This window comes from Pituophis catenifer, unplaced genomic scaffold (genome assembly GCF_029215685.1).
Source record: "Pituophis catenifer annectens isolate HBS135680 unplaced genomic scaffold, rPitCat1.0.hap2 SCAF_8, whole genome shotgun sequence".
NCBI classification, from domain to species: domain Eukaryota; kingdom Metazoa; phylum Chordata; class Lepidosauria; order Squamata; family Colubridae; genus Pituophis; species Pituophis catenifer.
The window spans coordinates 75,079,139-75,094,509 of record NW_027256888.1 but is presented as its reverse complement, the minus strand read 5'-3'; the positions used below and the strand labels follow the sequence as shown (position 1 = coordinate 75,094,509).

At 46.5% G+C, this 15,371-nt stretch overlaps 1 protein-coding gene across 1 annotated transcript in view; it reads left to right on the top strand.

Moving 5' to 3' along the window:
- Nucleotides 1-15,371, top strand: part of FRAS1 (Fraser extracellular matrix complex subunit 1) — a 294,939-nt gene that overhangs the window by 237,257 nt on the left and 42,311 nt on the right. Inside the window, exons 54-59 of the mRNA XM_070949170.1 lie at nucleotides 1,820-2,164; nucleotides 5,368-5,528; nucleotides 9,233-9,380; nucleotides 10,178-10,383; nucleotides 12,471-12,627; nucleotides 14,671-14,871. Coding sequence (XP_070805271.1) covers nucleotides 1,820-2,164; nucleotides 5,368-5,528; nucleotides 9,233-9,380; nucleotides 10,178-10,383; nucleotides 12,471-12,627; nucleotides 14,671-14,871 — 1,218 coding nt within the window. The remainder of the gene's footprint in view (nucleotides 1-1,819; nucleotides 2,165-5,367; nucleotides 5,529-9,232; nucleotides 9,381-10,177; nucleotides 10,384-12,470; nucleotides 12,628-14,670; nucleotides 14,872-15,371) is intronic.

Sequence of the window (15,371 nt, the reverse complement as noted above, 5' to 3'; positions counted from 1 at the left end):
AAGGTCTGTGCGTCTTATAGACCGAATATTGCTGGGGCCCGTTTTGGAGGCTTTTTTCGGCTTGTTCTCGGGGCATTTTTCAGCCCATTTTTAAGGCTTTTTTCGGTTCATTTTTTCTGAAAAAGGGCTAAAAATGGGCTGAAAAAAGCCTCAAAAATGGGCCAAGAAAGCCTCGAAAATGGGCCAAAAAAGCCTCAAAAATGGGCTCCAAAAAGCCCCCAAAATGGGCCGCAAAAAGCCTTAAAAACACCCCCAAAAGCCTCGAAAACTGGCCAAAAAAAAAGCCTCCCAAACAGGCCAAAAAAGCCTCAAAATGGGCCAAAAAACCCCCCCAAAACAAGCCCAAAAAAGCCTCAAAAATGGGCCAAAAAAAAGCTCCGAAAATAAGCCAAAAAAAAGCCTCAAAAATGGGCCAAAAAAAGCCCCGGAAGCAGGCCGAAAAAAGTCTGGAAAAGGCCCGAAAAAAGGTAGGCCAAAATTTTTTTGGTGCGTCTTATAGTCTGAAAAATATGGTAGTTCTTTTGGTTCCTGAATCCTTTCCTCTACCTTGATCTTACATAGGAAAGCACCCAGCGTTTGCTGTCCTTAACAGAAGTAAATAAATGCACCTAATACAGGATCAACCAATTATTTCCTAACACTGTTTTTCCATTAAGATAGCACAAGATTCTACTCACTTTCTATGTAGCCACTTTATACCGCTGACTCACCTTAAGGGGACACTGCAACCGTCATAAATATAAATCGGTTGCCGAGCATCCAAATTTTAATCACGTAACCGTGGGGGATGCTGTACGAAAAACGGTTACTGGTCACTTTTTTTCAGTGCTGTTGTAACTCAACTGCTTATCTTACTGAATGCACCAACGGGTGGCGTCTTTATCGAAAGTAGCCCATGGACATTCCATAATCACCCAATGGAAAGAAGACTTACACATAAATATGAGTCAGTTGCCAAACGTCTGAATTTTGGTCATATGACTATGAGGTTGCTGCAACAGTCAAAAGCCACTTTTTGCAGTGCCATTGTGACTTTGAATAGTCACTAAAGGAACTGTTGTAAGTTGAGGACTACCTGTATTATATCAAACCCAGCTAAATAGCAATTCACAAATAAAAAGTAGAAAGAAAATTCATTAAAAACTGATTTTAGGCCAAATTATCTGCTTCCTGTCAACATACCCATGATCCGGATAAAATAACTATCCCTTTCAAAATAAAAACATTGCATTTTAGCAAAAGAATCCCTGCAAGAAGTACCGTATTTTTCAGAGTATAAGACGCTCCGGACTATAAGACACACCTACTTTTTTGGGGGAGGAAAACAAGAAGAAAAAATCTGCCTCTGCCTCCCAACAATTTGCCTCCTTGCAGCAAACAGCGGAGGCTGAAAATGGGACATGCGTAGGCGGCAATAGGCAATGGCAATCCCTGCAGCCTGAAACAGCTGATGATCAGGAGGCCGATCCAACCAACAATCAGTTGTTTGTGCTAATCTCAAACCGCCTTGAATCTTCGGAGAAAGGCGGCATACAAGTTGAACAAATAAATAAATAAATAATCAGGCTGTGCTGAAGCTGAAACTGAAACAGGCTGTTTGCTGTTGGTTGCAAGGAAGCAAATTGCTGAGAGGCAGAGGCCAAAGGGTGGGGGCCGGAGGGTGGGTGAGCTACATTCGGTATATAAGACACACCCAAATTTTCACCCTCTTTTAAGGATGGAAAAAGTGTGTTTTATACTCCGAAAAATATGGTATATTTGTTGATGACGATTGTTTTGAATTCTGGAAAATAATCTTTTTCTCTGCAATATATTGTAGGAGATTCTAGCAGCATTGTTTCTGCCATTTGCTACACCGTCTCTCAAAGTGCCCAAGGCAGCAGCATGTATGCCCTGGAGTCCGGTTCAGACTTTAAATCCCGGGGAATGTCCAACGAGAACCGGGTCATCTTGGGGCCCGGTGTCACAATGACAACTTGCGACGTGAAGCTGGTTGATGACAGCGAGTACGAAGAGGAGGAAGAATTTGAAATTGCTCTGACCGATGTATCCGAGAACGCTCGGCTTGGGAGCATCATGTCCGCTAAAGTTACGATCGACGGTCCCAACGATGCTTCTACTGTATCGCTCGGAAGTGCGGCTTTTAGTGTTAGCGAAGAAGCAGGTATAATTATGGGAATTATTTCTCTCTTGCCGCATGCTGTATTATTATCCCTGTTGGAAGAACGATCCACCTGGTTCAGTTCCACGCCGCGAGAAAGACAATGGAAACATGGAGGCTGATTGGAAAGATGGTTTAATGGTGAAGTAGAAGCACATGGGTGGTCCTGGGCAGCTGACCACATGGAGTTGAGAGTAAGGGTTTTTTATACCTTCTCTTGGGCTTTGAACTTCAGCTTCCTGTTCCTGTGCAAGAACATGTATTCTATTGGCTGTCGTAGGAGGTCATAGCTAACTTTGTAGGTTGTCTGAATCCCAGGTTTGGTTGAAGTTTGCTGGGTGATGCAATGTCCCCAGGTGATTGTGCTCTGCTGCTAGATAGGTTAATCCTATTATGTCCTGGAGGGTCATGTTTTAATCCCATCACCCTGGAGCTGGAGGTCTTTTGTCTTGTAGATAGGCTGGCCCAGTATTTCTTAATGGGCACCAAATATCTGCTGGGGGCAGGGAGCTGCTTTCTGTCTTTAAAACATGTTTCTTCTTTTATCATCCGGAGAAATATTCTTCCTTTTTAATATTTCCTAAATTATTTCATTATCCTAGGAGAGGTGGGGGGTGGGGTCTTCCTTCATCCCCTTTATGTTTAATGCACAAAATAGGCATACACGAAGTCCTTGGCTTCCAACCATTTGTTCAGTGGCTGTTCGAAGTTAGAACGCCACTGAAAAAAGTGACATGACCAGTTTTCACACTTATGACCATTGTTTGTTTGTTTTTTGTTTGTTTTTATTAAATTTATATACCGCCCTACTCCCGAAGGACTCAGGGCGGTGAACAGGCACAAAATAAAATACATAGATACAAAAGTTAGAAACATAATTAAAACCAGATTAAATAATTTAGCCCGAGACAATTAAAAATCCCAATAATTTAAAACAGATTAAAATTTCGATTTAAAAGAATTTTAAAACAGGGGAGAAAATTAGGCCAGACCGGCTTGCTGGAATAAGAGGGTCTTAAGAGCACGGTGGAAAGTGCGTAGATCCGGGATCCTCCGTATCTCTGTGGGGAGCTCGTTCCAGATAATGGGTGCCCCCACAGAGAGGGCCCTCCCCTTGGGGGCCGTCAGTCGACATTGTTTGGCTGATGGCACCCAGAGGAGCCCCTCTCTGTGAGAGCGTACCGACCGGTGGGAGGCTGTTTGTGGTAGTAGGCGGTCCTGTAAATAACCTGGTCCTAAGCCATGGAGCACTCTAAAGGTGGTGACCAAAACCTTGAAGCGCACCCGGAAGACCACCGGGAGCCAGTGCAGCTCACGCAGGAGAGGTGTCACACGGGAGTGCCATGTTGCTCCCATAACCATCCACGCGCCAGTTGGAGCCTCCGGGTGCTCCTCAAGGGGAGCCCCATGTAGAAAGCGTTACAGTAGTCCAGGCGGGAAGTGACGAGGGCATGAGTGACTGTGTGTAGAGTCCCGATCTAGAAAGGGACGCAACTGGCGAATCAGGCAAACCTGATGAAAAATCCTCCCGGTCACAGCCGTCAAGTGCTCTTCTAAAGACAGCCGTGAATCCAGGAGGACACCCAAGTTGCGAGCCCTCTCCATGGGGGCCAGCGATTCGCCCCCAATAGTCAGCAATCATGTGATCAAAATTTGGCTGCTTGACAACTGGCATATACTTCTGACAGTTGCCTTGTCCTGGGGTTGAGCAGTCACTATTTGTAACCTTCCCAGGAGGCTTCCGACAAGCAAAGGAAACCGGATTTGCTTAACAACCACATGATTTATTTAACAGCTCCACTAATACACTTAACAACTGTGGAAAAAGGGGCAAAATTAGCCATGTAAGAGATGGCCAGGCTGAACCAGAGGGGGGGGTCAAACAAGTTATCAGTCTTGAGTCCATTTGCACTCACAAAAGATCTAAATCCAACTCACCTTGAATTCCGTTGAATCTTATCTACCGCCAATTTTCTTTTGACTGTTAGTAGTTCAGTTTCTTGTAGAGACTGTTAGCATGCAATAAACCTGTATTCATTTGAATCGCCTTAGCTCCTGATTCCCTTGACAAAAACCACTTAAGCCACTTACTTAAAACAGAAATCAATGCCGGTTTTTGGCAAAAATGTGGGGTCATGTGACTATGGGATGCTGCAAATGGCCGTAAATGCTGCAGGGTTGCCAAGCACTCGAAGTGCAGTCACATGATCTTGTGTGTGTGTGTGTGTGTGTGTGTGTGTGTGTGTGTGTGTGTATGTGTGTTGTGTGTGAGACCATCGGAACTTTAAACCCAGGTTGTAGGTTCATTGGAATGGTCTCTAAATGACTGGTTATAAATCGAGGACTATCTGTATTACCCTTAGAGCAGGGGTGAAATGTGAAATGTGTTACTATCGGTTCTGTGGGTGTGGCTTGGTGGTGGTGGGGTAATGTGACTGGGTGGGCATGGCCAGCTCTTTTTTTGTTATCTTTTCAAAGCATTTTTTTCTAATGCTTTGAAAAGCCTCTGCCGATCAGGCAACTCAGCTGGGATCGTCAGAGACTTTTCAAAGCATTTTTTTTACCACCCCTTCGGCCAAGAGATTGCAGAAAAAAATGCTTTGAAAAGCCTCTGAGGATCCCAGCTGAGCCGCGCGATCATCAGAGGCTTTCTTTTTTTTACTTTTAAAAGCATTTTTTGGTCGGAAGAGGTTGTAGAAAAAATGCTTTTAAAAGTAAAAAAAGAAAAAGCCTCTGATGATCCTGTGACTCAGCTGAGCATGGTGGGGGGGGGGGGGGGCGCAGGGATTTTTGCTATCGGTTCTCCGAACCACCCGCTGCCATCGCTACCGGATCAGGCGATCCGGTCCAAACCGGGAGCATTTCACCCCTGCCTTAGAGCGATATATTTGGCAACTATTGCATCTACAAGAAAGACCAGTGAATTCCGTGCACAGAAACATCCATTTGTATATTTCCAGTTCAACAAAGGGGCCTCTATTTTTACACCATCCATCTATCTTACCTAAGTAACTCTGGGCAATTTACAATAGCTATTCAGTTTGGTTCCCTTCCGTAACGATGTTCATTTCAGAATAGTTTTCTTTAAACCACATAGACGTGAGGACTGCAGTGTCTTTTGGAAATGGGGTACGCGCAGCAGTAATCTTCTGTGTTTCCATTTGAAATTAATTGCTTTCAAATCCTCCCTTCCCTCCCTGCTATAGGGATTATCGAAATCCCAATTACGAGGCACGGGTCTGATCTCTCCATTCCTACCTCGGTCTGGTGCGCCACTCGGACATCAGATCCGCCATCTGCTACTCCGGGATTTGATTACATTCCCAGTTCCAAGAAGGTTGAATTTCATCCAGGGAGAACTGAAGAGGTATGGCTATTTTTTTCTCCCTCCCGTAATCGTAATGGAAGGATTAGTCTTCAGAGCACATCATTCTCCAGAATAGCCTGTTCCTAGGTTGAACATGAGGGATGCGGTGGCTCAGTGGCTAAGATGCTGAGCTTGTCGATCGAAAGGTCAGCAGTTCAGCGGTTCGAATCCCTAGTGCCGCGTAACGGGGTGAGCTCCTGTTACTTGTCCCAGCTTCTGCCAACCTAGCAGTTCGAAAGCACGTAAAAAAAATGCAAGTAGAAAAATAGGGACCACCTTTGGTGGGAAGGTAAGAGCGTTCCGTGCGCCTTTGGCATTTAGTCATGCCGGCCACATGACCAGGGAGACATCTTCGGACAGCGCTGGCTCTTCGGCTTTGAAATGGAGATGAACACCGCCCCCTAGAGTCGGGAACGAATAGCACATATGTACGAGGGGAACTTTTATCTTTACCTTTAAGGTTGAACATTTTTGCACAAGCCTAGATCACATGGCAAAAACCTGGACAAATTTAGGACTGTCAAATAAACCTCTTTGTTTTATTAGGCCTCTTGAAATGTATTTTGATGTACTCTTGATACCATTCCATATTATTCTGGTAAACCTTACTTGGGAAAGGAAACGGTAACCATCAGCCAATAGTTGTTGGGAGCTGTCCAAGACAATGATAGTGAAATGGACTAGTTTCGCATCCCCCTCCTCCAATGAACCCCCTCTTGAGACCTATCAGCTCAGCAGTTATTATGTAGATCAGAATTAAAAAGCTAAGGGCCAAATACAGAGGAATTTCGTTAAGAAATGCATGCAAATGGATGCTGCAATCCAATTCATGCAATGTTTTTCGATCTTGGCGAGTTTAATCCCCTCCCCCTCCGCAGGGGAATTCTGGGAGTTGAAGTCCACACTTAGCTGTCAAGGTTGAGAAACACAAAATCTAACCGTGTTGGCTGTTCCTTCACTCTCTGAGCAGTGGTGGGTTTCAAATTTTTTTACTACCGGTTCTGTGGGTGTGGCTTGGTGGAAGTGGCATGCCTTGATGGGCGTGGCAGGGGAAGGATACTGTAAAATCTCCATTCCCTCCCCACTCCAGGGGAAGGTTACTGCAAAATCCCCATTTCCTTCCGATCAGCTGGGACTCGGGAGGCAGAGAATAGATGGGGGCGGGGCCAGTCAGAGGTGGTATTTACCGGTTCTCCAAACTACTCAAAATTTCCGCTACCGGTTCTCCAGAACTGGTCAGAACTTGCCGAAACCCACCTCTGCCTCTAAGGAAAGCAGGGATTTATAAATGAAAGCTGACACCAGTTAATAAAACAAAGATGCAGGTGGCTCCTCTACTTACAGCAATTCGTTTAGTGGCCAAAGTTACAACGGCATTGAAAAAAGTGATTTACAACGGCTTTTCACACTAACGACCATTGCAGCATCTCAAGGGTCATGCCATCAAAATTCAGCCGCTGTATTCTAAAAACGCTTTGTCTTCCTTTCTCTCTCTTTCTCTTCCTCAGTGCCTCTCATATATTTTAATACAGAGTGGGTAGGGTTTTTTTGTTTTTTTTTATTAGTAGGGCCATTAGAGTTGGTGGCATCTGGGTGTCATTGGAGGATCTCAAAGAGGGGTGAAATTAACTTACCTTCCCTACCGGTTTGCAAATGTGTGTGCGCCGGGCGCACGCTCACTTCGCTCACTCGCGCCATTGTCTGCGCATGCGCAAAGGCTGAAAATCGTCGCAAAAAAGGAGCAGCATGATGTCCTCACAGGTGGGCGGGGTTTCGCACAATCGGCCCTACCGGATCGCACGAATGGATCGAACCGGCTGAATTTCACCCCTGATCTCAAAATTAGGCAGAGTTTTTTTTTTTTTAATTTTGAATTATATGCCGCCCTTCTCCGGAGACTCAGGGCGGCTTACAATGCGTTAAGCAATAGCCTTCATCCTTTTGTATATTTATACAAAGTCAGCTTATTGCCCCCACAAATTGAGTCCTCAATTTACCTACCTTAGAAAGGATGGAAGGCTGAGTCAACCTTGAGCCTTGGCTAGATTCGAACCTGCAGTAATTGCAGGCAGCTGGTCTTAATAACAGGGTGCTTTAGACCATTGTACTACCAAGGCTCATGTTGGGCCTTGGATGAGAAACCAGCCACAAATCCAGCAGCTGTAGAGTTAAAGATACCTCCAGAAGTTGAAGGTGCTCCAACACTGGAGGTTTTTAAGAAGAGATTGGACAACCATTTATCTGGAATGGTATAGCAATAGCAATACCAGTTCAGAGCGCTTTGCAGCCCTCTCTAAGCAGTTTACAGAGTCAGCCTATTGCCCCCCAACAATCTGGGTCCTCATTTTACCCACCTCGGAAGGATGGAAGGCTGAGTCGACCTTGAGCCTGGCGAGATTCGAACTGCCAAATTGCAGGCAGCCAGCAGTCATCAGAAGTATCCTGCAGTACTGCACTCTGACCACTGCGCCACCTGGTCGAGCAGAGCGTTGGACTAGAAGACCTCCCAGGTCCCTCCCAACTCTGTTATTCTATGATATTATGAAAGCATAATGACTGCAAAGGAAACAATGTGAATATATCCCAGAAGGGACTAGGGTAGCCATGGCTAACCTTTTTGCTGTTGCATGCCAAAAGCGGAGGGAGCGCGGGGGGGGGGGGTCACGCATGTGCATGCCCACACCCATAATTCCGTGCGCCCCGCTCCCCCGTGCATGTGCGCGCGACCCGCCCACGCTCCCCCCACTTTTGGCACATGATGGCACGGTGGGCCCAATAGGCCTGTTTTTCACCCTCCCCAGGCTCCAGAGGCTTTCTAGGAGCCTGGGGAGGGCAAAAACAGCCTTCCCCACCCCCCCGGAGGCTGGAAATGGCCTGTTTCCCAACTTCCGGTGGGACCGGAAGGCCCGTTTATCGCCCTCCCCAGGCTCCAGAGGCTTTCTAGAACCCTGGGGAGGGCGAAAACGGCCTTCCCCACCTCCCCAGAGACCCTCCGGAGGCCGGAAACAGCCCGTTTCCCAACTTCCGGTTGGTCCAGAAGGCCTGAAAATCAGCTTGCTGTGTGCCATAGGTTCCTCATTACGGGACTAGGGGTTAAGCCTGACTTTATTATGGAGAACCAATTTGGTGTAGAGATAGATTGAAAATAGTCATCCTGAGTTCTAATCCTCCCTTAGACCCGGAAGCAGGGTAGATGACTCTATCAGTCCAACCTGCCTCACAGGGCTGTCATTTTGCAGAAATATTTATTATTATTTATTTATTTATTACATGTATTTATATGCCGCCATTCTCCCGAAGGACTCAGGGCGGCAAACACAAGTTAAGAAACAAGTACAATAAAATCATAATTTAATCCAAATAATTAATTAATAGTAAATAATAAAACCCGGAATCAGTCTCAGCCTATTTGTTTAAAAAGCCAAGTCTTCAAGTCCCGACAGAAGGAGCGGAGATCAGGAGCCATCCGGAGCTCAGTAGGTAATTCATTCCAGAGGGTGGGAGTACCCACAGAGAACGCCCTACCCCTGGGCACAGCAAGGCGACATTGGCTAGAAAGAATAAAAGAAGAATAAATAGAAGAAGGAAGCTTTACGTACGCCGCCTTGAGTTGTACAGAACAAAACCAGGCTATATAAATCAAAGAAATATCATATATATGTTTACAGAACGGGCTGTTTTATTTCTCTTATTTCCCCCATTAGTATTGCACCTTGACTATTCTGGATGATGCGCAGTCCCCAGTGATTGAAGGGGTGGAGACCTTTGTGGTCTATTTGAGTTCCCCTCAAGGAGCAGAGCTGGCCAAACCTTTCCAAGCAGTGGTGGCCATTAATGATACCTTCCAGGATGGTAAGTAGATGAGCAAATGCCAAACTAATTATTGAGTCTGTCATCTGCACCTCCATAACTGTCTGGTTTGGCTCTGCAACCCAACAAGACAGACACAGACTTCAATGGATAATTAGAACTGCAGAAAAAACAATGGCTACCAACCTGCCTTCCATTGAGGACCTGTATACTGCACGAGTCAAAAAGAGGGCTGAGAAAATATCTACAGACCCCTCACATCCTGGACATAAACTGTTTCAACTTCTACCCTCAAAACGACACTATAAAGCACTGCACATCAGAACAACTAGACACAAGGACAGTTTTCTCCCGAACGCCATCACTCTGCTAAACAAATAATTCCCTCAACCCTGTCAAATAATTTACTAAGACTGTATTAATATTCTTCTCTTCCTTACTAGTATCTATCTCTTCCCACTTATTACTATAATCATGTCGCTTGTATCTTTCAATTTATATTGTTTTTATTTGTTTCCTAGTACGATTTGATAGCATATTAGTAACTTTGACTATCATTAAATTGTCCTTCTTCTCTTCCTCCTTGTTTCATCTTCTTCTCCTTCTGCTCCTCCTCCTCCTCCTCCTCCTCCTCCTCCTCCTCCTCCTCCTCCTCCTCCTCCTCCTCCTCCTCCTCCTCCTCCTCCTTCTTCTTCTTCTTCTTCTTCTTCTTCTTCTTTTCTCCTCCCCCTCCATCATCTTCTAACTCCTCCTCCTCTTCTTCTTTCTCCTTCTCCTCCCTTTCTCTTTTCCCTTCTCTACCTTTCCTCTGTCTTCCTCCTCCTCCTCCTCCTTTACAGTTCCAAACATGAAGTTCAGTAAAGATGTCTACTCCGTGAAAGAGAAGGACCATGTCCTACACATTCCTGTTATCCGTTCTGGAGACTTAAGCTACGAATCTTCAGTCAGGTGCCATACCCAGAGTCAGACCGCAAGAGTCATGGAGGATTTTGAGGAAAGGAGAAATGCTGAAGAATCACGGATCACATTTTTGAAAGGGGAGAAGGTGAGTGAGTACAGCTGGCAGAGAACTGAGGACTTAACATGACGGGGAGAGAGAGAGAGAGAGCCCATCAACTCAAAGCCCTTGGCCCAGTTTTAAAACTGCTGCAATTTGTCACTTGTGGCGAGGAAAACATTTTTGGACGAAGAAACATACGAAATGGAAAGACTGCCAGAACGTGGGTTATGACTCAACTTAAATGCTATTTTATTTTCTTGGTCTAAGGCAGATGGACTGGGGGCTGAAGCACAATTTGGGAAGGTATGCAGGGCTGAGTCATGAACATTGGCAGAGCTGGGGGTTAGTTCCCTGGGGGGGTGGAGAGATGGTTGGAAGATTTATTTGCAGTTTTATCCTCTAAAGCAGCGGTCACCAACTGGTGGTCCGTGGACCAACTGGTGGTCCGCGAGAAAATTTGGGTGGTCCACAGAAAAATTATTATTTGCATTTTTTATATTGCACTAAATCAGGGGTCCTCAAGGTACGGCCCCTGGGCCGGATACCTGCAATGAACGTTTGTGTGGCTGCAGAGAGTCTCCCCCTTTGGGGTCTTTTTGTGTGGGATGGAGGGGGGCAAAAATTCCGACTCGGGGTCTGCTTCCACCTCCTAGTGCAGAGCTTTGGGCTGGAGGGAAGTACTGCTGGTGGCGAAGAGCCAGAGAGCCTCGTTCCAGTGGGACTGCATCATGGCCTAGAACTGACTGACCATCTCAGCCCGCTGAGCCTCCAGGCGCCAGTCCCTTGTCTGGCACTCCTGCCAGTCTTCCCTCTGCTTGGAAAGGCTAAGCTCCTAGTCCTCAGTGAGGTGCTTCTGCTGAGCCTCCTTCTCGGCCAACTCTTTCTCGTGGTGGCTGCTTAGCTCCAACAGCTGCTTCCTGTTGGGGCCCTAATTAGCCCCAGGTGAGGAGTGGCTGACAGGAGAGGGGTGAGTAGAGGCCGGCAAGGCGTCCCTTGACGTGAGTGACATCGAGTTGACAATGCCCGCCCAGTCCCATGACCACCTAGCCACGCCCACCCAGCTGGTCATTAGGCAGATCGTATTAGTGGTCCACGGGATTTAAAAGTATGAATTTAGGGGTCCCTGAGGTCCGAAAGGTTGGGGACCTCTGATCTAAAGTGTGTTCTAGAGCCGTGATGGCATGTGTGCCAGAGGTGGCATGCAGCACCCTCTCTAATGGCACGCGAGCAGTTGCCCCAGTTCAGCTCTGCTGTGCATGCGTCTGCACCTCCTGCCAGCCAGCTGATCTTTGGGTGTCTGCCACGCATGCGCGGGGGGCATGCAAGCATGTGTGGGGGACGGGGGGCATGCGGGTAGCCATGCACACATGCATGGGGCGTGGGGTGCATACATGGGGCATTGCATTGGGGGGGGCGCATTGCATTTGGGGGGGCATTGCATTGTGCATGGCATTTGGGGGGGGTTCGTGTGCATTGCATTTGGGGGGGCTCGGGCACGCGCGCACATTGCATTTTGGGGATTTGGGCGTGTGTGTGCATTCACTCGCGCATGCACTTTGGGCATTCGGTCCGGAAAAGGTTAGCCATCACTTTGTAGAGTTTAGGGTACATGTTTCCTATCTCAAAGTGGAAAGGAACTTTAATTAAATATACAGATAGTCCTCGACTTACAATAGTTCATTTAGTGACCATTCAAAGTTTACAACTTTGAAAAAAAGCGACCTATGGCCATTGTTCACACTTACGACCATTGCACATGCTTTATATTTGGATGGCTTGGCAACTGACTCATATTTATGACGGTTGCAGTGTCCCGGCGGGGTCCTGTGATCCCCTTTTGCGACTTTCTGACAAGCAACGACGATGGGGAAACCAGATTCAGTTAACAACGGCGTTACTAATTTAACAACTGCGGCGATTCACTTGACAAACATGACAAGGGACGTCGTAAAATGGGGCAAAATTCACTTAACAAATTTCTCACTTAAGCAACATAAATTGTGGGCTCAATTGTGGTCGTAACTCGAGAACTACCTGCATAGAATTCATATCTTGCTTTATAAATTGCTTTATAAATGAATGAATTGTGCGGATTGCCTCCCAATCCTTACTGCTGATATCCTTGACTTTAGGTAAAGAACTGCACTATTATTATAAACGACGACTCTGCCTTTGAACCGGAGGAGAGATTCCGGGTATATCTGAGTGAACCCCAAGGCAGCCACTGGAGTGGGGCTACCGTTGGGAAAAGCAATATGGCTACTGTAGTTATTTCCAACGACGAAGATGGTAAGAAGGACGGGCTTGTATTCAAATACGTATTCATCTGAGTTTTATTACAATCGGTTGATTATTATGAGTCTCGGTGGCGCGCGCGCTCACATTTGCGAACCGGAAGCGAACGTAAGTGAATACCAGCCCTGGAGAGTCTGTTGTAACTTTGAATGGCCGTTAAGTGGCCAGTCATAAGTCGAGGACTACCCGTATGTGATATTGAAAAGGTAGTTGAATATGGGCATCTATTTAGTTATTATGCCCAGTTACGCCCAATACCTGTTGATGCCTTATCCTTTGCCTAATTGCCTTTTGAAGTCACCACCCCGTCTTACAGAATCAAATAGATTCAAATCAGAATCAAATCAGTCTAGACAGTCACTTATCTGAAATAGCAGAGGTTCTCCTGCTTGAGCAGGGAGCTGGACTAGAAGACCTCCAAAGTCCCTTCCAGCACATTCATCCATCCATCCACTCACTCACTCATTCATTCAAATTCCATAACTGAATAGATTGTTGTTGACATTACATAAAGAACAACTTTTTTTCCCTCCTCTCCTGAATCTTCGTCACTCCGTACAATTGCTCAGCTAACTTTTCTCCATACCTGCGTTAGTCTTTGTGTCCTGTCGTTGCTTAACTAATTTATTTTTAAAACATCTCCAATAATCTGAAAGAGCCTGTAGTACAGTGGACTAAAGCACTGTTATTAACATCCAGCTGCCTGCAATTATTGCAAGTTCAAATCTCACCAGGCTCAAGGTTGACTCAGCCTTCCATCCTTTCAAAGGTAGGTAAAATGAGGACCCAGATTGTGGGGTCAATAAGCTGACTTTGTATAAATGTACAAAAGTATGAAGGCTATTGCTTAACGCATCGTAAGCCGCCTTGAGTCTCCGGAGAAGGGCGGCATATAAATTAAAGCAAAAAAAAAAAAAAAAAATTGGGCCTTGAGCCACTTGGAGTACAATTTTTTTAAAAAAAATAATCATCAGGAAAAGGATCAGTCAGTAAACTTCTCCTTACTTGGCAGAGTCTGTTAAATTTTAGTTAAGGGTCTTTAAAAAGTTTCTGCTGAAGCGAGTAGTCTCAAAAGTTTAGGGTAGTGCTTTGTTTCTTGGCATTGATCATTGGCAGTAACAAAAATAAATAAATAAATAAATCTGAGTTATTTCAGATACTGTCTTGTTGGACCGCAAGATGAGTTAGCAATAGCAATAGCACTTAGACTTATATACCGCTTCACGGTGCTTTCCAGCCCTCTCTAAGCAGTTTTACAGAGTCAGCCTATTGCCCCCCCCCCCCCAACAATCTGGGTCCTCATTTGACCCACCTCGGAAGGATGGAAGGCTGAGTCAACCTTGAGCCAGTCAGGATCGAACTGTTGGCAGTGGGCAGAGTCAGCCCGCAATATTGCATTCTAACCACGGCGTCACCAGGAAGGAGACTGAGAAGGGAATTAAGAGAAAGAAGAAAGAAGGAAGGGAGGGAGGGAGGGAGAGAGGGAGGGAGGAAGAACAATAGCACTTAGACTTATATACCACTTCATGGTGCTTTCCAGCCCTCTCTAAGCAGTTTTACAGAGTCAGCCTATTGCCCACCCCCCCAACAATCTGGGTCCTCATTTGACCCACCTCGGAAGGATGGAAGGCTGAGTCAACCTTGAGCCTGCTGAGATTCAATCTGCCAAACTGCTGACAGTGGGTGATCAGCAGAAGTAGCCTGCAGTACTGCACTCTAACCACTGCGCCACCGAGGCTCTAAAACAGTGGTCCCCATCCTTTCTGGCTTCACGGAACGGCGGTGGGAGGGGCGGTGGGGGGAGAGGGGATGGTTCTGCACACACAGTGCACACAGCTCCCTTCGTCCCTGCCCTCACACAAGTGGAGCTGTGCACATTTGCACGCTGCTTGTGTAGCCTGGTTTCAAACGGGCCACGTCCTAGTACTTGGCCACGGCCCATGAGTTGGGGACCCCTGAGCTAAAATGTTCCTCATGTCTGAAACCTGACCAAGGTCTTTTTTTTTTTTCCCCCTTCGGCTTCCTCCCTAATTCCAGCTCCCACCATCGAGTTTGAAGAAGCTGGGTACCAGGTTCGTGAACCTCCTGGGCCAGAAGGCGTTGGCTTCTTAAATGTCAAAGTGATCCGGAGAGGAGATCAAAACAGGACCTCGAAAGTTCGCTGCAGCACCCGGGATGGCTCAGCTCAATCTGGAATCGATTATTACCCAAAGAGCCGAGTTCTCAAGTTTAGCCCTGGTAATATTTGTTGTTGTTAGTTGCGAAATCGTGTCCGACCCATCGCGACCCCAAGGATAACGTTCCTCCAGGCCTTCCTGTCCTCTACCATCCCTCGGAGTCCATTTAAGCTCACGCCGACTGCTTCAGTGACTCCATCCAGCCACCTCGTTCTCTGCCATCCCCTTCTTCTTTTGCCCTCAATCTTTCCCAGCATTAGGCTCTTCTCCAGTGAGTCCTTCCTTCTCATTAGGTGGCTAAAATATTTGAGTTTCACCTTCAGGATCTGGCCTTCTAAAGAGCAGTCAAGGTTGATCTCCTCTAGGACTGACCAGTTTGATCGCCTTGCAGTCCAAGGGACTCGCAGGAGTCTCCTCCAGCACCATCGTTCAAAGGCCTCCATTCTTTGGTGCTCAGCCTTCCTTATGGTCCAGCTTTTCACAGCCATACATTGCAACTGGGAAAACCATAGCCTTGACTATACGCACTTTTGTTGGCTGGGTGATGTCTCTGCTTTTTAG